We start from the raw sequence: 24137 nt of genomic DNA, 5'->3' as shown, positions 1-24137 counted from the left end.
TTGACCCGTTTCTTTGACACATGTGTACCAGGGAGCACAAATACATGTTTTACCTTCCATCTTCCAAACCCCCCCCGTGACTACCTTTCAGCAGAATGTCTCCTGACCTGGAGAAACCTGACACTTTGGATATTTACAGACGGGCGGTCACTGTAAACCTCTGTCAACCTTGACACCGGGGGTCTTCAATGTTTGTAAGAATGCATCACACAGACCCCGTGTGTGCGTTTGTCTCTTTTGACATAACGGAGAGAAAAGTGGGTCGTCTGAGACTGCGAGGAGAGTTTTCCAACGGGGACCTGAACGTCTCTGAACCCATGTTTGATCGAGTGCGTTTAGTTCGTGGATTAAAAATATGATCCTGTCGCTTACAATTCCTCCCCAGGGGGACTCTGTCTTTGCCGCTCGGTTTGAGGTTTATCTTCAAACTGCCACTTACATCCTTCTGTCTTCCCCCCCGCCAAACAGATTATTCCCTCCATCTCATATTGTGCTTTTTAATGCAACAAACTGTTGATGTTGTTTTAATCTCGGGGGTAGTTTTCTGTCTCCTTCCGCTCTGAGTCTCGGGAGAGGAAGACGAGACACTCCCCAGAATAACTGCCCACCGGGCCTGTAGGCATGTAGGAGAGAGTAACAATTGAAAGGAGGGGGAGAGTCAGTCAACAGGTGGCAGAAGAAGAGTTCTGTGGAGCGACGTTCACTTCTTCTGAGGAGAAAGAGAGAAAGAGAGCGGGGAGAGGAAACTCACAAGTAAGTTAAGCATCGTTTTGTCAATATTTACTTCCTTCTGTGACACAGTTCAACTCAAAGTAACTTAAGGGCAGCATAACATCAGGATCATTTGTGTTTTACTTCAGGAATAAGTTGATTATGAACATTTTTATTTATATGGTTCCCTATATTACAGTTATGTGAATAGAAAAGCGATTTATATTTGACATATCTGGGCTTGAAAAAAGCATGAAATAAGAAAAAATAGTTAATAATTTAATAATCTCATGAACTTTGCATAACCAAATCAGGAAAAGAAGAATATCATACATGATTTTTATTAATTTAAAGTGACATAAAAAGCCTTTTTGCTACACTTTTATTTAAACCTTTAATGTTAAAACAGAAAGAAGCAGAAGATGATCAGCAGTGGATTTAATGAGACATCTTTAGTAGAAATTGTCATGACTATGAAACAATGTGAGTAATACAGTGTATTTAAAAGTAAAATGATTCTCTTAGTTTCAAGTTTGACTCAATCTTTCTCTTTCTTCTGTCTTTGGACTGAATTCTGATTAATATACTGTTGCCAATCTTTCCATCCCTGTTATTTATTTTGTGTTTTTCTTGTAGTGTTTTCTGTCAAGTTGGTTTTGTGTTGCTATATCAAGAGATGATTTTGTAGAACTCTTCTCTTTTATTTTGTCAGTTTTTAATGAAGCACATCTCACTAAACTCACTTTGTTTGGCAGGTAACTTAAAGTCAAGTAATGCAGTATAATTCAATCTAATCTTATATTTCACATTAGTTTACGATATAATTGATATAAAAGTTCTTTTGAATTGTACACCTTGAATCATACACATTTTTTATATGCATCATACAGAATCTGCATGGATGGATCTTTTGTTCAATTGTTAAATGTTATCAAAATTTTTTAAACTGTAATGAACAGTTTTCAACTTTCATCAAAACATGTTTAACTATAATTAAACACATTTTAAGCGAATTTCAAAGCGTTTTCTCTGTAATTCAACTACTTTCAACTTTAATCAAACCATTGTAAACTGACAGCAAATACATGTTAATTGAATTCAATCCCTTTTATACTGTAATCCAACAGTTTTCAACTGTAATAAATCACATTTTAACTAAAATCAAACTATTTTAAGGAGTAATTCATCAATTCTTAACTGTCATCAAACAGTTTTCAACCGTAATTAATTTTCTGTAACTGTAATCAAATAATTTTCAACTATATTCAGGCTATTTTCTTTTTAAACAAAATATATTCAAACATAAACAGTTTTTTTTTTAAATTTAATTAAACAATTTTCAGCTGTTATCAAACAATTTTAAACTGAAATCAAACTATTTTCTACTGTTTATAAAAAACATTTTCAAATATAATTAACCATTTTTTAACTGTAATCATTTAAAAAAAGTATAATAAAACAATTTTGACGTAAATCAAACTATCTTCAACGTTACTCAAACATTTCTTTCAGAATTCAAAAGATTTTCAACTAAAATCAGACCAATTTTCAGCTGTAACTAAACAATTTTCAACTGTTCATACATTTTTGAAATCCAATCAAACCATTTAGAATTTTGATCAAATAAATTAAACTGAAATAAAACTATTTTCAGCTCAATTCAAACTTTTCTCTCAATAGTTACATTTTACTCGTACAACCCTCAATAAAAAGAATAAATAAATACAAATTTAAGAATAAAAATGTAGTTAAAGTAAACCAAGAAATCTGTTCTTTAAGAAAATACACATGATGAGAGAATATTACTTCTGAGCGTACTAGTTGGGAACCGAGCTACTGGAGTCCAACATGTATACATGCTACTGTTCTGGCTGCAACTGTCCTCACAAATGAGACGCAGATGTGGAACCTAAACCTTGTGAAATGATAGAAAAAGGAGTGAAATGAATGAAGGGGGGGATGTTGGAAGAAGGGGGGGGGGGGGGGTCAGTGGGCGTCTCATAAAAACGTGTCCAGATTGCCTAAAGTGAGCGTTTTTTTAAGGAAACTTCACAGGCTTTTAGTATTTACCTCCGCAGACTTGAACACGACCCCGGGGCACTAACAGCGTTCTATTATTCAAATTCAGTCTGTAATTTGTTTGATTTATTGTCCCACAGTCGTGTTGGTTTACACATGGACAGCGTCTCTGAAGCGATCACAGACGTGATGTTTGGCAGCAGCACAGAGATGGAATCATGAAGATGTGAGCTCGGCTGCCAGACTCAAATCGTGCTACATTTGACTTTCTGCCGGCGTGCTGCTGCGAAAATGAGAGAGAAGAGGAAACAAGAGGCAGATGATACACACATGCAAAACACAAGCCTTGTTGCTTCCTGCTCTCACGGGCAGCAACTGTACACACACATGGTCACACACATCCTACCTTATAAAACACATCACTGGTAGTCCGCCGCCTTTTTACAGCCCCTCTGACTTTGACATGCTGGAGTTATAGTTGGGAAAGAATTCTTTACTGTGAACATATTGGATTTGACTTTGGGAGTCATGTTGAAAGACAGGAACAAGTTTTCTGTGTTTGTAAAGAGTCTAGACTGTTGCGTAGAATTAGCTTAGCGGTCAACACACACTGAAATCCAACAATTTCAACTGAAATAATAAAAAATAATCAAATGTAATCAATTATTTCAAACGGTGTGTAAGTGTAGCGTTCAACACACCATACAAAAACATATACACAGTGACAATGCTTTTAGAGAAAAATGTTAAACACCGGAAAATGAACAAGAACGATGAACTTGAGCAACATAGGAGTATAAACTGTGATACACAATGCTGGAAGTGAAGGTTTATGAGCAGATGGCAGGTAATTGCAGGGTTAGTTCCTGTTGTTTGTCATTATTGGTTTAAAACAAAAGGACGGAATTAACGTAAATTTGTGTCATGTTAACATATTTTCCCCATAAATAAATATTATTATATTATAATATATAATAATATATAATGTTATATATATACTCCCAACATTTATGTTGGGAATTTCTAAATTAAATGTCTGGAAAATTGAATGTTTTTTACATCAAAATATGTTTTTCTTTCTTGTGAATTTGTTACTTTCTTAGATATTTTAACCGAGAACTTTCCAGCTCTTTGTATTTTAAAAGAGGTTGATACTGTTGAAGGAATGAAAGATGAAAAGATAGAAAGATTCACAAATATTTAATTTGGATTATCTTATGATTTTGTGCATTTTTTATTTGGCTTTGAAATGTTTCTATTGGAACATACTTCTGTCAGTATTATTTTGGGATGGAATTGTGTAGTTGGTGGAGATTTGTTGGAGAGTGTAGTTTACGTGGGATTATTTCAGTATTTCCACATTTTTAGAATTTTTCTTTCGTTTTTTTTTCTTTTCCAAAGATAATGGAAAGGCAAGAATGAGGGGAAAGCTTAATAAAAGGTTACTGGAGAAAGGAAACTTCTGAGTCATGACGCACAGATAATGCTTCATGAAACAGTGTCCAACCTTTAAGACCTCAGTAAGTGGCGCTCTTTGTTTAAATAAGGTTTCAATAGTACAGTTTTCAAAGCAATTTAGAGCAGAGACTGACATCTAGTTGAAGAAATACTCTGCTTCATCAATCCATTGGTACCCAGTCCGTAAATCAATGTAATGTAAATCCACCATTTCAAATTCAATTGCAATTTTATAAGCTTGAAAATTCAATGAAATAGATTTACTTCTGGTCTTCGTCTCAGCCCTCGGTTCTTCCCTGGGACATTTTTCATCAGTAGCAGCTTCTGCAGTGTTGGAAGGCTTCTGAGCATATTTGGCCAAATAAAACACACAAAAAGTACAGAGATAAAAAGTACAGACTGGAGATCTGTGATTACCAAACGAAAAACCTTGACAGAGATTTATAAATGTGCCTGTTAAGCGTCTCTTCTTTCCAGCTTTTAGCACAAACCCTGACGGTCCAAGAATTCTGTCTGCTTGTCTCTCATTCATGCACTCTGTACATCATCCCATTGATCTCTCACACACACTCTCTCCCTTTCATTCATTGCTGTTTTTTATTCTGATTTTATTTGCTCCCTTTGGAGTTTCAATCGGTTTTTCAAGAGTCTTACGTCAGCAGTGGTTCACCCTCCGCTGACTTGGCCGTCGATAAAACACTCACTGATGGTTAAGCTGAGCCACAGTACACTCCTGATTCCCACTCATGCCAGTGCTTGGATCTGCTTCACCAAACTCCTGATCAGACCCAGTTACTGGCCGCACTCAAGATACACCTACAGGCATCTTGGAACAAGCTGTTAGTTTCATCCTGATAGACTCACAACAGTAGAGGTTATTGGTTAATGGTAATTTCCAAGTTTGTTCAATCATTTCTTTTTAAATCTTACCAATGCAGATGGACTGGTGGATGGACTGATAGATGCATGGATGGATGGACCATCCATCCATCCATCCATCCATCCATCCATCCATCCATCCATCCATCCATCCATCCATCCATCCATCCATCCATCCATCCATCCATCCATCCATCCATCCATCCATCCATCCATCCATCCATCCATCCATCCATCCATCCATCCATCCATCCATCCATCCATCCATCCATCCATCCATCCATCCATGCATCCATCCATCCATCCATCCATCCATCCATCCATCCATCCATCCATCCATCCATCCATCCATCCATCCATCCATCCATCCATCCATCCATGCATCCATTCGCCTACCCTTACTTGCGCTCAGGGTAGTCAGGTGAGGCAGTGCCTCGCATTTCATTGCGCAATCCATCACAAACTGCGTTGGTACATTTAATTGGATGTATGCATGGATAGGTGTATGGATGAATGAGCGGATGGATGCATGGATGGATGGATGGATGCATGAGTGGATGGAACAATGGATAGATGGATGGATGCATGAGTGGATGGATGCATGGATGGATGGATGGATGCATGAGTGGATGGATGCATGGATAGATGGATGGATGCATGAGTGGATGGATGCATGGATGGATGGATGGATGGATGCATGAGTGGATGGATGCATGGATAGATGGATGGATGCATGAGTGGATGAATGCATGGATGGATGGATGGATGCATGAGTGGATGAATGCATGGATGGATGGATGGATGCATGAGTGGATGGATGCATGGATAGATGGATGGATGCATAAGTTGATGGATGCATGGATAGATGGATGGATGCATGAGTGGATGGATTTATGCATGAGTGGATGGATGCATAGATAGATGGATGGATGCATGAGTGGATGGATGGATGGATAGATAAATGGATGCATAAGTGAATGGATGCATAGATAGATGGATGGATGTATAAGTGAATGGATGCATAGATAGATGGATGGATGCATGAGTGGATGAATGCATGGATGGATGGATGGATGCATGAGTGGATGGATGCATGGATAGATGGATGGATGCATGAGTGGATGGATGCATGGATAGATGGATGGATGCATAAGTTGATGGATGCATGGATAGATGGATGGATGCATGAGTGGATGGATTTATGCATGAGTGGATGGATGCATAGATAGATGGATGGATGCATGAGTGGATGGATGCATGGATAGATGGATGGATGCATGAGTGAATGGATGCATAGATAGATGGATGGATGCATGAGTGGATGGATGCATGGATAGATGGATGGATGCATGAGTGGATGGATTTATGCATGAGTGGATGGATGCATAGATAGATGGATGGATGCATAAGTGAATGGATGCATAGATAGATGGATGGATGCATGAGTGGATGGATGCATGGATAGATGGATGGATGCATGAGTGGATGGATTTATGCATGAGTGGATGGATGCATAGATAGATGGATGGATGCATAAGTGAATGGATGCATAGATAGATGGATGGATGCATGAGTGGATGGATGCACGGATAGATGGATGAGAGGATAGATGCATCCATTTATCTGTGAGTGTTCCACACTGGAGGAAATTGGAAAATAAATATGAATATGAATATTTGGCTTAAGTCTGGAAATGTGAAAAGTTTATAAAGTAACAAACAGTAATGTTTTGTTGAACTATTGAACTTGATGAATTCCAATTTTCTAGTTTTATTAACACACATTATTGAGTTATAATTATAAACTTGGAGGTCGCTGGTTCGAGTCCTGACATTTAACTTTTTATCGACGTCTGACTCCGGTTCTCTGTAAAGATTTTAAAGGAGCTCTCAGTTGGTGATTCAGCTTTTTAAAGTTGCACCTGGTGAGCAAACAGCAGGATCAAATGTTGTTGTGGATACAGACAGTACAACATTTACTGAAGGCAGGAATATTGCCTGAGAAACAGTTTTTATTTTACTGTAAAGGTCTTGATGCTTTCCAGCCTTCTACAAGTTTTTTCTTCGGACGCATCCAGTTTCATCTCAGGTTTATTAGAATCTTGCCTGACACCCACCCACCTCCTCCGAGAGTCTGTAAATGTCCTTTTCCAGAAACTGTTTCCTTCAACTGAGAAAAATCTCTAAACTAAATATGATGTCACAACACGATCTGGAGCTTGTAATCCATGAGTTTGTGTCTTCTCGTCTGGACTATTGCAACAGTTTATTGTTGTGTCCAAACAAGGAGGAGCTGGCTCGCCTGCAGTTGATACAAAACTTTGCAGCAAGAATTCTGAGTTGCTCTAGTAGAAGAACTCACATTTCCCCGATCCTTAAAACTTCACTGGCTGCCAGCTTCTTTGAGGATACATTTTAAAATTCTGGTTCTTACTTTCAGATCTATTCACGGTCAGGCTGTTGCTCCTAAGCTTTGAAACAATCTTCCTCTCCCTCTGTGTTTGATGGATCTACCGACTCCTTCAAGAAACATCTTAAGACATTTTTATTTGTTCAGGCTTTTCCTTGATTTTCTGAGACTCCTGTGTTTGTCTTTTGTTTCTTGACCTTTTATACTTCATTTTTTAACTGTATATTGTTTTTGATTCTCAAAGAGCTTTGTGACCCTGGTCTAGAAAGGCACTTTACAAATAACCTTTACTTACTTAATTACCCTCTTTTGAAGATGTAACAAACTTTTTTTTAAAATAAAAATAAAACCATAGAAGCAATTTTATACTTAATTACAGAGAAGTTTATGATAAAATGAGCTTCAATGTTGGTTAAACTCCAATACGTTCCACATGTTGAAGACATTTTTGAAAAATCAGTTTCTGCTGATCAAATAAAAGGTTTTAAGCAGAAAATCAGATATGTATTAAAGTCAGTCATTCAAGCAGCAGTGAGAGTATCTGAGGCACACTCACACAGCGACACACACTTGGTGGTAAAACGGTTAGTGTTTCCTCTGATTAAATACACAGCAGCCGCTCCGCTGACTGTAATGTGATGGCAGCCATGTTAAATCTAAACACCAAGTCTATCCTCAGCCCCGAAACTTGGCAGGAAAACACATGATTGAATTTATGATATTGTCATTTTAAAACCCGCAGACGAATGTGCAATCAGCCCTGACGACAAACTTCTACAGTTTCGGTAATCTGTTGCAGTTGCAGGCCAAAGATAGAAGAGAGCACACGGAATTCGAGTAGAATTACTGTGAGGTTTATTCAGCAGGGAGGGGTCCCTTACACTTTTTTGCACCAGGGACCGGTATAATGTCGGCATTTATTTCAGCAAAACAGCAAAAAAAATAAAATAGCATGACCAGCAAAAAATGTAAACCTTAAGTGCGTGAAAACACATTTTGCCATAATGCTGAATCAGCAGAAGCCCTGGACTAGTTTCTCTACAACATGATGGTACATTTGAAGTTATTTAGTTTTCCACTCATTTTGAACGTTTTACAGGCTTATTACATTAGTTAACTTTGGAGGAAATCTGGCTCCTTTTTCAAAATTAAAACACTTTTACGAAAAGTTATAATTGAACAACAGACATTTTATAAATGATTTTCTTCTTTTGTTCCTGCCTGAGAAGTTCGCATTTATTGATGAAGAATATTTCATCTTTAAACATCTAGAACATCCATAATTCCCTCATGTTCTCACTGACCAAAATTAAATGTACTAAGAGGCACAATAGGAGCCTTGAGGACTCTGTGATGGCTGATTACAGTATGTACGATGAAAGAAATATTCAATGAAACTAAAGAAGTTTGAACCTCAATGATGTTGGTTATATTAAAGGGCAGCTAATGATAACTCTCCTGACATGTCTCACTCACATGTTTCAAATGTTGAAGTCTTTCTCTCCAAGATGCAGTAAGTCCCTCATCATGACCATGTTTTGAAGTTATTACTTTATGAAATTCTGAAATCTCAGCGAATGAGAGGTTACGAGATCGGAGCGGATTATGACATAATAATGGCTTCACTCCTCTTCCAACGAGATGTTATCACGTCCAGCTTTGTTTATGCAACGAGCCCCTTGTAGGTGGAGACTTCCGGGATTGATGAAGAGCGGTGACAAACCTGGATGGTTAAACAATCACAGCAGAGTGGGGGTTGTTATGTTAAACAAGATTTAGTCTCCCAAAAAAAAAGTAATGGGCGGGGTTTCATTTTTAATGTAAATATTTCAATGAAGAGAGTTTTGTACGAACAGACACATACTGATGAGTACAATAGAGGTCCAAGATCTATTTAAGAGAAACTTAAATCACACATTGGTAAATTTATAATATGTTATCAACAGTATTGTTTCTGTAAATCTGGACCATATCCCAGCTTCTTAGGGTGAGAGAGATGGGACACCCTGAACAGGTTGCCAACCATTTGCTGGACAAACACTTTGAGTGCTAAATTGACCCTTGTACGTATTTTGGAAGGTTGTAGGAAACAAGAGTACCAGGGGTAAACCCACTGTGGATCTAACCACCCCCCAACTTGCACCCTGTATCAATATCAACATATTGTTGTTTTTGTGTATTGTGTGTTCCTACAGCCATGACCACTAGACTCCCAGAGACCGCCCTGAGCCTTCTGGTCCTGCTCTCCGTCGGCTCTCTGGTCAGTTCTGCAGACAAAAACAAAGATCCTTCCGCCCCCGATCAGGGAGTCACCTTCAGCCACGTCTACAAAATCGACATTCCGGGGAGCTCCGGCTGCAAATTGGAACCCCTCCCACCCCAGGATGAAGCAGGTCATAAACACCACCTTCATTTGATTGTTAACCTGATGAGAATCGTGCTCGACATTGAGCTGACTTCCAAGCAACCGCATGCGCCTCAGATAGCTCCAGATCGGTCTTATTAAAGTTAAAAATCAAACTAAGTGCTACATTTCTGGAGCGACTGGTAATTTTTTTTTAATATATATTTACAGGCGTGCAGACAGGAACGGCAATAAAAGGCGACAATGACATCACTTTTAGGCACAACATCCGACTTCAGACGCCCAAATGTGACTGTGAAGAGTCGGAAAGCTTCAAGTCTCTCTTGTACAGAGTCAACGGGCTGGAGGAGGAAGTGAATTACCTGAAGACCCAGTGTGCTCAGGGATGCTGCGGCAGAGCAGGAGGTACGAGCTATCAAAAAGCAGGTTGAAATCAGCTTCTGGCGTCTAATAAAATGCATGTTTTGATGAGGTGTGGACTCGAGCTGCGGAGGTCATGGTACCTACCAACAGGAGACATGCAGCTGCGTCTGTGACCCCGGGTGGGAGGGTCCCGACTGCTCGGTGTCCTCCTGCCCCGATGACTGCAACGACAACGGCCGCTGTGTGGACGGCCAATGCGTCTGCCTCCAGGGCTACACGGGTCACGACTGCAGCCAGGCGCTCTGTCCGGACAACTGCAACGACAAGGGCCAGTGCGTGGATGGAAAGTGCGTGTGCTTCCCTCACTTCACTGGCGAGACCTGCGGCGTCCAGAGGTGTCCCAATGACTGCATCGGTAACGGCGTCTGCGTGGACGGCCGGTGCGTTTGTGAAGAAGGCTTTCATGGCGAGGACTGCTCATTAGGTAACCCTCTCACACACTTGTCACACCTTCGCAAAGGAAGAGGGTGGTGTTGACAAAACAGCTCATAAAATATCACTAGCTAAATTTTCATGTTGTAAGCAACTTCCAACCATCTGGTATTTTGATTTTTGGGTTGGTAAAGTCATAGCTATATTCAAACTTCACGTACTTTCGTCCAAGGGTTGTTCTTTTTATAGTTATAGGCAACAATGTATGTTCATTTTAGTGATTTCTGATGTACACAGTAGACTTGAAGCACTTGCAATATTTACCCAGAGTACTTCCTGTCTGTCTAGAATGTTAGCCTCCAAGATTCTGCTACTAACTAAAATATAGACTTGTCAATTTTTTGGGGAAAAATTCCTCATGTTGAGGCTTCAATACAAGAATGACGTTAAAGACGAGCAGTATGGAGGTATTTGGATTCATTTTTGGACGAAGACATACACTTTAAAATGTACTTACATTTTTGTCTATAACTTTAAAAAGGAACTGATTACTCTGAAAATTATTCCAACCCTTAAGTCGACATGAGGGTGGAGTAGAAACTGACTGAAGTTTGAATTTTGGGTGAACTATCACTTTAATATGTGTGAGATAATATGTATTTTAAAAGCTCAACAAGAACGTCACGGAACAAAGAAACAAAAAAAGTAAAAAAGTAAAAGTATCTTCATGTTTGTTATATGAAATAAGCTATACTGATATTGGAAGACTGTGTATAATTCTAGACATCAAAATCTTTATCTATTATCTTACCTTAAACAATTAAACATCTTCCTTTGTTTATTTCTTTCAACAAAATCTGCAAAATAGTGGTCATTTAATATTTTAATCATTCATATTAACTCTATTTTAACTCCATTATTTCAGAACATTCATTTAAACTTGTAAACTCAACATGGCATACGAGATTGAATCCTATCAACGACACACCCTTAGTAACAGAGAACTCAACAGCACCTGTATTGCTTTGCCGCCCAGCTAACCAATCACAACTGCCGATCACTTTCGACACAGCAACAGGTGTATAATTTAAAGTATTGTAGTGACCAATCAGCCATCAGCAGTCACTAAATAGAGCCCTGTGTAGAAAGGCATCAGGGTAGTTCACTCTTGGTTGGCACCATAAGTAAAGATGGCGCAGTTATTATAAGTAATGGTGTTTTGATTTTGTATAAAGAATTAACAGGTTTGTCATGAGTGTGAACAATGAAAAGGTGCTTTGCTATCAAGACTGCAGCTTGCTACAATATATTAGGACATGCAGTACCACTTAGCAAAAAAAGAAACAGATAGACTGTGGAAAGTAAACCACGATAGTGTGAAGGATCCCTGTATTCCACTTAAAGCTAGCAATCTGTCAGGCTACATAAATTGACTTTTTTAGACCCAGATTTGGCCCCAGGTCTTCAGTTTGACACATGTCCGTCATACAGCCTGTCTTGAGTTTACAAATAAATGATTCGACATACTGTACAACCACACTTTGCCCTCACATGGTCTTTTGCTACATTCAAATACATTTATTCACCTGTAAGAGCAGGACTCAAACCTTTGATTTCTACTGACACCTACTGGAGCACCACGATAAAAGCTGTATTTATCAACTCCTTGAAAACATGGGTTTATATGCCAAAATGTTTGTTATATGACGGCAGACATCCCCGCTTCTTTAAAAGACAAGAACAGCTATTGCAGCTTCAATTTAATTTCGTTTTTCTTGATGCTAAAATACATAAAACATCATCACTCGTGCAGCCTTCGGGCCCTCAGGCACTCACATTTACATTTATGCACTTGGCGGACGCTTTTATCAAGAGCGACTCACATCAAGTACTAAGTAACGCATTCACACACAGCGATGGGAGTAGGCAGCGACGCAGCGCACCAGCTCATCCAGGAGCAATCGTGTTTAAGTGTCTTGCTCAGGGACACAATTACTAAATCTTATCTTGAGCTGGGATTGAACCCGCAACTCCTAAGAGAGCCGGTTTGGTGGGTAGGGGCTGTAGTAGCTTAAAGAAGCTTTCTATGATGTTTTTTTTGGGGAAAATCTGAGGCAAAAGAGGGATGATATAGTTTAAATATGGAGGATTGTAAATAAATAGAGGATTCTTTTTTGTTGAGGGTGTACAGATAGCTTGCAATCAACACTAACTTCTGCTTGAAATTGCTTTTGCGTCATTTATATCCTCGTTTATTCACTTCATCTTGTTTACGAAGAAGAATTCAGCAACACAAACTCAGGTACAACAACATGGCCGCCTCTCATGAGCTCTGCAGGAAGCTGCAGTCCCCAAATATCTTGTGACATTAGGTCACAGGGATAAACGAAAAAATCCAACACTCCTTCAGGGTTTCGGTGTCGCAGCTGCTCGCGTCCTAAATGTGCTGTTCGCTAACTGACTATAGATGTACCGCCTCGGGAGACGAGAACAAAATTGGATTTTGTGGCATTTGAAGAGCAGACAAGCTCAGAGGTGGTCAGCCGACTGTCAGATATCAAGGGTTTAATTTACAGACTTCTGGACAAGAGAACTTTAACATTTACTCTCTGATCCTTCCCTGATAATGTCAGACTTTAAATTCACTTTTTGAAGCGTTTGTCTGTGGATTGATCACAGAATACAAATGGGTCGGAGACAAAGAGCGATAACAGGTTTCACCTCAGTAGCAGGTCATCCACGTCACGTGCATTTTTAAGAAGCAATTCTATGAGTGGCTGCTTTTGAACAACCACCAACATCAACACAGCCTCATGTGAACTTTGGGTTAGGGAGGGATGGGAGGAGGAGGAGAACATAAATATCATTTGTTATTTTAGGTGTCAGTGCTAAAAAGAGGAATATATTTAGAGACTCACTCAGACAGTTTGAAGTACAGCTCATTACATTAATACATGGGTTTAATCCATCCTCATTATTTGCTACTTGAGCGTTCATAATTCAGATTAATTTGTTGACTGTAATTTCTTATTTAAAGATATTTAGATTAGTCTAAGTAGAAAATATTCTAAGTTTAATTTAGCTCAAATTAAGCGGTAATAACCAGGTGAATAAAGGGATTATAGTTCATTCTAGCAAAGGTTCAACATTGGTTTCCTATTTAAAGCTGTTCTGCTAAATTATCTTATTTTTCTGGCTCATAACTGTGAAGCTTACCGGATTTTAGGTGGATAAAGTTGCCTAATTATTTTAATTTAATATGTATTTAGAGATAACTTTTCAAGTAAAATGAAGGCAAGGTCAGACTGTAACTGGGCGGGACACGTGCTAATGATTATTAAGTGACTTTATATATGTGTATTAACAGCAAATTAGCCCCTTATTAAAGTATAATAAAGTACTAACTTACACCTTGTTCAATGTTAGATTAGATTAGATTTGATTCGATAAGATTTGATTTGATTAGATAGACTTTATTAATCCCTCTGGAGATTGGAAATTGGGTTTCCAGTTCAATGCAGATGATAGTTTCATAAAATCAAACGCAAATAAAAAGAACAAAGTTCAAGGGATGACAAAGTGCAAATTTAAAGAACATAGATCGAAGGAAGAAGGTTGCAATGTTACTAAATTCTACCCTTAATAACATGATAATAAAGAGTTAAAGCTGAGCAACATCCTAATTAGTGATTATTAACAGGAAACAAAGAAGTAATAATAGATTAATGATGGTGAAAACTAACTTCTTTCTATTTACCCCTTATTAGGTGTAAGTACTAGGAGAGAAGAAATTCACTGTTAATGTCTGTCTCTTTTAAGGAAAAAAAGCACAGCTATAAAAATAGAATAACTTATTTATAGATAATATTTGCTCCTCATTCTAAAGTTTTACCATTACTGTGCAGTTGTGTGCACCAATTATATTTGTATACAGAATTAAATGACCGAAAATCACATCACAAAAGGGTGGCTCGCAGTTGTTATTGCTACTGTCTCACAGGAAGAAGGTTGCAGGTTCGATTCCAGTTGTAAAGTTTATATGTTCTCTCATTTTAATAATGACAGTTAAGCTGGAGAACTTTTCACAAGTGAAACATGTGTCAACACTTTCAATTACATCATTTGTCAAAGCTGCTTTTCTCCCTTTTCTCATGATCCCATCAAAACACTGTAAAGTTTCCACGTGTTTGGCAGCGTCTTCCATCAGATAATAAATTCTCTGCATCTGCACAAAGTTATTGCAGTTCCTGAAGGACCTGCTCTCCAACGTGCTGACTAGCAGTCTGCAGTCTTTTGGCCAGAAGTCTGCTCTCTTCTAGGTACTTTAGACCCCCACCATAAATCTCCTGCTACTACTACTTCATGATGCGTGTTGAAAACTCAACAGACTGTAAAGGTGAAAAGCATGTGCGTATTTTAATTTTATTTACGACATCGCCTCAAGAAAATGCTTATTTTATGGCCAAAATAAACAATGAATGCTAAAAATCTTTTATTTTTTCCAAGCATTTAAAACATGAATCGATCAATATTCAGGGGGTATTTTTGTAAATTACGTTTCTTTGTGTAGAATATATATCTTTACATGTTCAGTTCATGGGGAATTCTACAAAACAGTGTGTGATACACATTGAAATGAAACCTATTGGTAAGAAATTAGTAGTGTTTTGCTAACTGAAGGTTCTCTAAGTTATCTGATTTGCTGGTCATTATAAACAACCAAGTAATGAAAGTAAACATCGTAAAAATCATATATATTGCTTTAAAACAATTAGCAAGGGAGCTCCATTTTAGCATTTTCAACTCATTATGACATTCACTTGCTTAATATATATATACTATATATATACTAATAAGTTCATTTATTGTTGTCCAGTTCTGGAACCTCAGGGTCTGGAGTTGGTCCAGACGACCGACGACTCTCTCCTGGTTGAATGGGACTCTGTTAGTGGTGCAGAACGTTACCTTCTGAAATATCATCCCAAACATCAGAAGAATGCTCTCGAACAGGTACGTTATTATCTCTACTTTTAAATGAGTTTGGAAAAAAAAAAGCTAATGTGTGCATCACACTTTGGTTCCACAGGTTCAGGCTCTCGACACAGAAAACTCTTACCTCATCACCGGGTTGACCCCCGGGGCTACTTACGTTGTTGAGGTGCGCGCTGTTGTCGGAGGGATCGAAAGTGAAGCAGTGACGATTGAGGCTACGACAGGTGAGAATTAGTCACCTCCATGAATTACCTTTCACTATTCAACGAGTCACTTCAGGAAGATCAGTCACTCTACATTTCTAAATCCAGACCTTCCTGATTTTATCAATGTAAAAAACCCTCCATGATAACCTAAAGTGCCGTCCGGTGGCAACAGGACTAATGACTAAATTACCTCATGAGGCCAAAGTGAAGATATAAAACTGATCATGAAGAAACAGTTCAACAACTAACTCATAACTATATTATTGCATCTATTTAACTGTCAAAACTAGTTCAGATACAAATATAACTGGTTAATTTACTTTGAGTCCACAAAAGCATTTCTTTTCATAATTTCATGGCATCATATTGATGTATAATGTTGAAATAGACAGACAGACAGACAGACAGACAGACAGACAGACAGACAGACAGACAGACAGATAGATATATAGATATATAGATAAACTTATACATAATGATATACAGGTATTCTTCTGGCCACATTCAGGGTTTTCACTATTTTTTTTTTTCGGATTGACTGACCTTCGTTTTCCTAAAGTAATGACAAATCATTAATTCTTATTTAATTTTTTTTATTTTTTATTTGTTCTTTCCATAAAAATAATTATAAGGTTGTCCAATAGGGCAGTTTCTGCACAACACGACTAATGCTTCCAACCACATTTATAAGGCGAACAAATCCACTTGGCAACCCGGAAAAAAACACACCTGTGAAGTAAAAACTAGTGATGGACTGATGAAGTTTCATGAAGCAGTGTGATTTTGTCTAGAGGCCAGTAGGTGGCGCCATCAGTATAAATATGATGTGATGTTTCATTAAAACACTTTCATGAAGCTTCATCAGACGATCACTAGTCATCTATAGTTTTGATGCCTTAAGTGAGAACCTATTAAATAAATAATCATGAAAAGAAAGAAAAACTATATGAATTTAATGAGGGGTAAATGACACCAAAACCGTAATGATTGAGAAAGATATGGCACAGAAATCAATACATGATTTTTGGTAAAAAATAAAAAAGAGTATTGGTAAACAACCCCAAGCCATAACTGGAGGATGTAACTGCTTTAAGGCTCCTCCTAGATCGCATTTTCTCCCAAAACAATTTTGTGTCACATTATAAACTTAATCCATCCTCTCTTGGAGCAACATCCCTATGCTGTGTCTACCCCCTTTACTTTGCTCGTACCCGTCTGGGTGCTGACGACGTTGGAAAGGCTGGAGCTGAGAGGGAGTTCAGTGGTCTTGGGAACTGCCTGGTGAAAATCTCAAAGTCTGATGGTGGTCTGATCCGTGGTCTGTACCGAGGCTTCAATGTGTCCGTGCAGGGAATCATCATCTACAGAGCTGCGTATTTTGGCATCTATGACACGGCCAAGGGTATTTGCTTCCAGACCCCAAGAACACCCACATCCTGGTGAGCTGGATGATGGCTCAGTCTGTGACAGCTGGTCTCACCTCATATCCCTTCGACGCGGTCCGTAGACGTAGGATGATGCAGTCTGGACGCAAAGGCGCTGACATCATGTACCCTGGTACCATGGATTGCTGGTGATGAGGGTGGGAAGGCTTTCTTCAAGGGTGCTGGTCCAACGTTCTCAGGGGAATGGGTGGCGCCTTCGTGTTTGTGTTGTACGATGAGCTCAAGAAAGTCATATAAATCCTATTGTCTCAACACTGTCCAATTCGGCTAAATATAATAATTTTCTACCTCTATGGACTCTCCATTCTGCCCTATTTATGGGAACAAATTATAGTGTCTTGCCACTCACTGTGGGTGATGGCTGTATGTTGTGCATCTTTGATTTAAAACGTTCCACTTCTCCTGTACCAATGTCATTCCTGTTTATCAAATACCATACCTCCTGTCATTAACTAGGTTAGTATCAACCCAACTTGAATAATACATTTTATTCTGGGGATAAAACTCCACTATTAAAAAACACACAAAAAAACGTAATCCATACTCAACGAAATGTTCAATAGAGTGTGCTGAACTTACCGTGACAATTGCGTTCTCAATTCCTAGTTTTTTTTAAACATATTTCGTCTATTCATTTCGGGCAGCCCGTGGCAACCATCTACGTTTACATTTTGTTATTTGGAAATCAAGAGCAACTTGTAGAGAAAAGGTAAATGAAACTGCAAGTAATGTCCAAGCTATTAATGAATAAATGGTTGAGTGCGGAGACAGATGTGATCCGTAAGACTTGGCAGGAAGAGTCAGTGAGATGGTTCGTGGATTAAACAGTGATGCATGAGGTCAGCAGTAAGTGGAGGCAGCGAGGTATGAAAGCACATAAATGTCAAAGGGATTTGGCCTAAAATCAGTTTTTAGGATCATTTCCCCGATTTTCACATTCCAACCACTTGCATTATCTCTGCCTTCATGGACAGTAAGCAGTGACCCGCGGGTCTTGGAGACACTTGAAGTGGACGAGGCCGACGGTCGCGCTACACTGGCTCCCGCACAACGAAAGGCTGCCGAACAGAAAGCCTTTTATTAAACCAACGTTTTATAAGCTATTACGCTCATAGGTAATTAGAAAGAAATGCTCCCCTGAATGTGTTTTAGAGACACGACATTTCCTCACAGATGTGGTTGAGACAGATGTTCAGAGAAGATTACCAGGCATTGGCATGAGGGAAAAGGGCAGCGGGACACTTAAGTGTGGTTCAACCGGTTGCTGTGGAAAATCAGTTCTGTTTGGTCCTCAGTAGCATGACATCATCCGGCTGTTGGATGCGGTGCAGTCCAGAGCACAAGGCAGCAACACTGCTTACTTTATTTTTATGTGAAGAAACACATCATTATCAGAACTATTCTGCTGATCCTCAAGTTCACGTTTCGAGTTCAAGTCTCATCACACACAGGAAGGAAGAGAAAGAATGACGGAGTGGAACCTTTTATGGGGCTCCTGGAATTCTTCCAAAACCAAAACCAAATTACACTCCCGAGTGTACGGTTGTCTGTAAAAATAGGATGAGTAAATCTTGTTAGAACATCGATTTAATATGGATATTAATGTGTCTTAGAGCTTGTATAACTGGAAATCGTTTACAGATATTTCGGCTTTGGACGGCATCCGGATTCTTGGACAGACGGAAGCCTCGATCCAAGTCGAATGGGAGAATCCACAAACTGAGTTGGATCACTTTAGACTTAAACACGTTGACCCGTCAGGTCAGCTGGAGGAATTGAAGGTCCAGAAGAGTCAAGAAGCACAAACCAAGCACACCATTGTTGGTAAGTGTGACGTCTTGAACTTTAGGCCTGTGGGATATCGTTCTGTGGCTCGGATTTTGAGGGAGCTAAGCAACGGACTTCGTCTTTGTAAAATTTCATGAATATATTTGAGTATAATCTTAACTTGTAAAGATTGAACAATTTGTTTCTACCTCCTTTCATTTTGGAACAGCATAACCTTAATGTCATGAAACCTCTTGTGCATTTGCCACATACCACATGTTAATTTGCTTAAGGAAAAAAGCTCTTGTTGTATCAGTTTGTTGTTTTATCTTTCTGGTATTTTCTTCATGCTTCATCTCTGACCCAGAGATACATAACAGACTCTCTTAACCCTTGTGTTATCTCTGGGTCAAGGTGACCCCGTGGCCCGAAAACAAATCAGTTTGTAGTAACCGTTGTGTTGCCTTTGAGTCAAGGTACTATTCTGTATATGTTTTTTTTAAAAGGCTTTCACACTTAGTAAAGTTTAGAATCTCAATATAAAGAAATGTTCTTCCCTTCAGGCCTGAACCCGGGAACCGAGTACCAGATCTTCGTCCAGGCCATCAAGGGGTCGACAGAGGGCAGAGCAACAACTGTCACTGGAGCTACAGGTCAGTGTTACGACAGCAAATATACAACTTCCTCATCTGCCGCTCCACGGTCCGTCCAAACTCACTGTCCATTACCCCTGGAAACATAATGGCTCCAATTTTCCTAAAATCACATTCCATTTAATGGAACAGCTTTTTTTTGTGTGTGATCCAAGTGGCTTTTATCTAAATCAGCTGACACTGAAGATGATAAATCATACACTTGAGGGCTGCACAAACATTTGAGCTGCCGCTTGAATGTCCATACTTTCCGGAATTTGGTGTGGGATCTGAAACAAACCGTCTCTTGCTGGCAACTGAACTGACTTTAATTGTAAAAACACGCAATCCATCACAGACAACGACACATCCCGGAATGACTCAGAGCCAATAATGATGGAATCATCTATGAAGGCTCTCACTGGTGCAATTATGTGCTCTTTATGGAGAATGAGATGCAAATGTTGATTTTCTTGGTGTTTTTTAGCGTCAAGGTTTCATATAGCGACTGATAACTGCATAAGTACAACCTCAAATTTAAATCATTTCTTCAAAATACGGAAAATTAAGGTTGCACTAAAGAACTTTATAAGTCGTATTTTTTTTTCTATTTCTATTGCAAAGTTGATTATATTTAACAGAAATAAAACAACATTTAATCCATTTGAGAATAGTGATTCGCTGACTAAAAGACTGATAACTATACATACCCAGCTAATAAGAAACATTAAGTTGTATAATGAATACATGTAATGATTTTTTTTTTAAGTAAACATTTCTGACTTACTTGATAGAAGGACACAGTTATAAAGTGTATAATTTACAAAGGGTAGGATGAGACCCCATTTAATTGTTGATGGTGTTTCTTTGACGATTTATGTTAAAAATGTAGTTTTAAAGGAGCAGAAAAATAGTGCTTCAAAGCTGCTCTTGTCGTTGGTGATCGTTTCGAAAGAACCCAAGACAAAGACTAAACCAAGACAAGATCAAGACAAATCATCAAGATCAAGAAAAGACTAGGAGCTAAGACCTTTGGACCGAGACCATACATCTTTGAGACCTTGATAAGGCCGAGACCATGACCAAGATACAGCTAAGATCACTGACCATCAAGACCAAGACCAAGGACCATGGACGAAACACCATAAAACATATACCATAGACGAATGAGATAAGAAAACAAGAACAAGACAATACACAGCTAATACATAGTCAAGACCGAAACCTAAGACTGTTGAGACCATGAAAAGGACAAGACCAAGATAAAACCTAGACCATAGACCACAGAGACTAAGACAAGACCGAGACCAGTCTTGAAAGCAACTCAAAAGATGAATAACTAAATTCTTAAAATGTTTTTTTTATGGTTGTTAGATGAAGTCTCTGACGCTTTTAAATGAAACAATAGAAAATAATTTAGTACCATCCTTTTCACTAGTTTGTTTGTTTTACATTATACATTACGAATTATGAGTTTCATCACATGTATTTTAAGTTTAGATGATATATAAAATATCCAATACATCAACATGGCATATGAGAGCTTCAAAATGATAATAATAATGCACTTGATTATGAAGGTTACGATTCAAAAGCTCAGTTGCAAGAAATGCATAAAGTCCTTTAAACATTATTTCTAGAGTTTTTATTGAAGTCTTTTTTCATCCTTAAACACCAAAATGAAAAAAAACAAATTATTTTTCAGCTTCTGAAATTCTCTTCCCTTTTCTTTTTCAAATCATTCTGGTCTTCAAAAGCTTTCTCCTTCTGCTTATCATCCGTCCTAAATCAGTCGTTCACCTGCCTGCGTCGGAATCCCATGCAAGCGCAAGAGTGAGCTAATCTGCCGCCGACAGACGCTGGCTCGTCTCCACTTCCACCGCGTTTAAGGCTCTTTAGGTGTGATTGAAGAGGATGGTCCTCTGCCCCGGTTGCCAGTGGGAACAACACTTGTTTCATTACAAGGGAAATGCTTCTCCAGAGACACATCTCACTATTATCACACTCAACATGCTGCTTGGCTTGGGCTAGCGTGTGCGCCTGGTGAGAGTAAGCAGAATAAATGGTGGAAAAAACGAAGCTCAGCGAGAGTCATTTTGTATTAAACGGTAAGAAAATAAATGGAAATTAGGGGTCATGAAGAAACACTTTTTTTATAAAGCTGTTAAGTTGTTACACTTGATCGTGAGCGACAATCGCTGCACACAGTATGCCATGTATATTGTGTGTGTGCTGGAGTGTGTGTGAGACCATCTGTGGGTTTACAAGAAGCCGTACGCCATCAACACATTATTTTTCCAACAGGGGCAGACGTTGTCATAGTGACGGGCCAAAATGATTGAGATCCGAAACTGCTACGTTGGATTTAGGCTCACCGAAAAGTAAAAGCCTGGGAGCTTGTGTAACCAAAAACAGATGTTCTTGTGGAGCACACGTCTTATGTGGTCCTGTGGAAGAACGGCCCGTCGGGGTTCTACTGTGGCCTAGAGATATTAAAGGAGGTGATTCAAAGGATCAGTGCATTTGGGAGGATGTGTCCCGCTGAGAAACCTCGGCTCTATTCTATGATGCATGGAACATTTGTAGACAATCCTGCACAGTAAATGGATGTAGAGGTCTGGATGTACAGTGAGAGAAGAGTAAACAACGTCCTCTAAAACTTGGATTATCATAGATGCGTGTTATAAAAGAGCTTGTGAGAACCCATTGAGGAGCTAAAGAAAGAAGCTCTTATGGGCAAGGATTGTCTCGAGTTGAAATTCATCAGAGCTTGTTGTTTACGGAAATTTAAGCAGGAAATTCATTATCGTACTGATGAGACCCTGAAGAAAAACTGAATCTCCACTTTAACCAAAATAACATGATCCAGACCGATTCATATTTTGTGCGATGTCAAGGACACAAAAAAAAGCTTCTGAAGCTACAACAATATTTCGGTCAAAGGCTGAGCACAAGTACTATTTTACCAATCTACAGTATTACTTAAATAAAGCTAAAGTAGCACATTGTTACCTGATAACATTGTTCCCCATTTTCTGTAATGTTTGGTTTAATTTTAAACAGCTATGACTCATGTAGGAAATCTCTAGCTATTATTTTAACAATTTTCTTCACCAAGTAACTTTGTGGGAGACTCTATCAGTGTCATGTGAGCACCAAATTATTTTTAAACCATTGGATCAGAGTTTTCACATTAATTAATGAGAAACTTTCTAAAGTTACCAGGAAGATAAAACCGGAAACTGACCGAACATGAGCCAAAATACATCTATTGGTTAAGAAACAATAACATGTATTTGCGGATGGATTTTACGGCATTGCAGTTACACTTTTCGGCCACTTTGGCCGCCAGAAACAACTTTTAAAAACCTACCTATTGTCCCTTTTTAGTTACCAATTTAGTCAAAATGTATTCAGTGTAGCAGTTATCAAATATTATTTTTTATTTAACTTTTATCATTTAACATGGTAACAGATCTGATAGAAAAAGTACCAAAGCCCCAAATATACTTAATACTAAACTTTCTCACTGGATAGTCTGTTGGTAAGGATCCCAAAACTTTGCGTTTCATTTCTGTATGATTATAAATATATAATATTTAATAAGTATCTAGGTCTAAATGGTGAATCAGGTATGTAGGTTTTCTCCATCTGAAGTTGACAATGAGAGTGAAACAGCACAACTTTCAGTTGAAACTTACTTACATTGTTCTCACACACAATTAAAAGTGATGACAAAATCAAGAGTAAAATACCCTAAACGGTAGACACTTAACATACCATCATGTGTGACATATTTCTAAATGAAAGTGGAATTAAATTCTGGAAAAATAAGAGTAAATACGTCAATTCCCTCTTTATTTTTCCGCTTGTATTTACATTTTATTGATTCATCTTAGACATAAGTCTCACTCTTGGTATTCTAGATTCTCACATTTTGTTGAACAAAAGTTAAACAATAAACCTCAAGAACTGTGTCCATCACACACCAAATACTCTGTTGTTCCTGTTATTTCTGTAGGTGAAACTATAGAGAGGGGTCGCTCCTATAACACAGAGCTGCAAAGGAACAAATGAATCGTTGGACTGTTAGCCTGAGGGCGAGCCCGACATAACACACCATTTCACACCTGAAGTACAGAAGTACATAGGAACGAGTGACACACGGTTGGCACATTCTTTCCCCTCGACTCTGCCCGACGACTCTCATCGAGGTTGTGAAGCTGAGAATGGTTTGCTCCTGAAGGCATTGTGGCTCGGCTGCACATGACACCTGTAATGGATAAGCTGATCCCCAAATGGTCTGAGCCACAACTCATGTTGAGTCAACCGGTAGCCACAGTCGCTACACAGCCACTGGAGTAGAACGTGTGAAGTAACTCCATCCATCATATACTTTTACTTCAGAGCAGAAGCACCCATGAGAGCAGTCGGGCGTGCTAACAACACATTGGCGGCG

The 24137-nt window shown here is 38.7% G+C and overlaps 1 protein-coding gene and 1 pseudogene across 1 annotated transcript in view; both read left to right on the top strand.

Annotated features, from left to right (window-relative positions):
• Positions 1–605: 605 nt before the first annotated feature.
• tnn (tenascin N) overlaps positions 606–24137 on the top strand; it is a 35311-nt gene continuing 11779 nt past the window's right edge. Inside the window, exons 1-8 of the mRNA XM_087811596.1 lie at positions 606–753; positions 9672–9869; positions 10052–10246; positions 10314–10688; positions 15513–15646; positions 15723–15852; positions 18921–19103; positions 19610–19699. Of these exons, the coding sequence (XP_087667722.1) occupies positions 9674–9869; positions 10052–10246; positions 10314–10688; positions 15513–15646; positions 15723–15852; positions 18921–19103; positions 19610–19699 (1303 nt within the window). The 5' untranslated portion in view covers positions 606–753; positions 9672–9673. The remainder of the gene's footprint in view (positions 754–9671; positions 9870–10051; positions 10247–10313; positions 10689–15512; positions 15647–15722; positions 15853–18920; positions 19104–19609; positions 19700–24137) is intronic.
• On the top strand, positions 16852–17710 carry LOC148063333 (ADP/ATP translocase 3 pseudogene; annotated as a pseudogene).

The sequence above is a fragment of the Callionymus lyra genome, chromosome 16, assembly GCF_982586985.1.
Source record: "Callionymus lyra chromosome 16, fCalLyr1.hap1.1, whole genome shotgun sequence".
NCBI classification, from domain to species: domain Eukaryota; kingdom Metazoa; phylum Chordata; class Actinopteri; order Syngnathiformes; family Callionymidae; genus Callionymus; species Callionymus lyra.
This window is presented reverse-complemented; position numbering and strand designations above follow the sequence as displayed.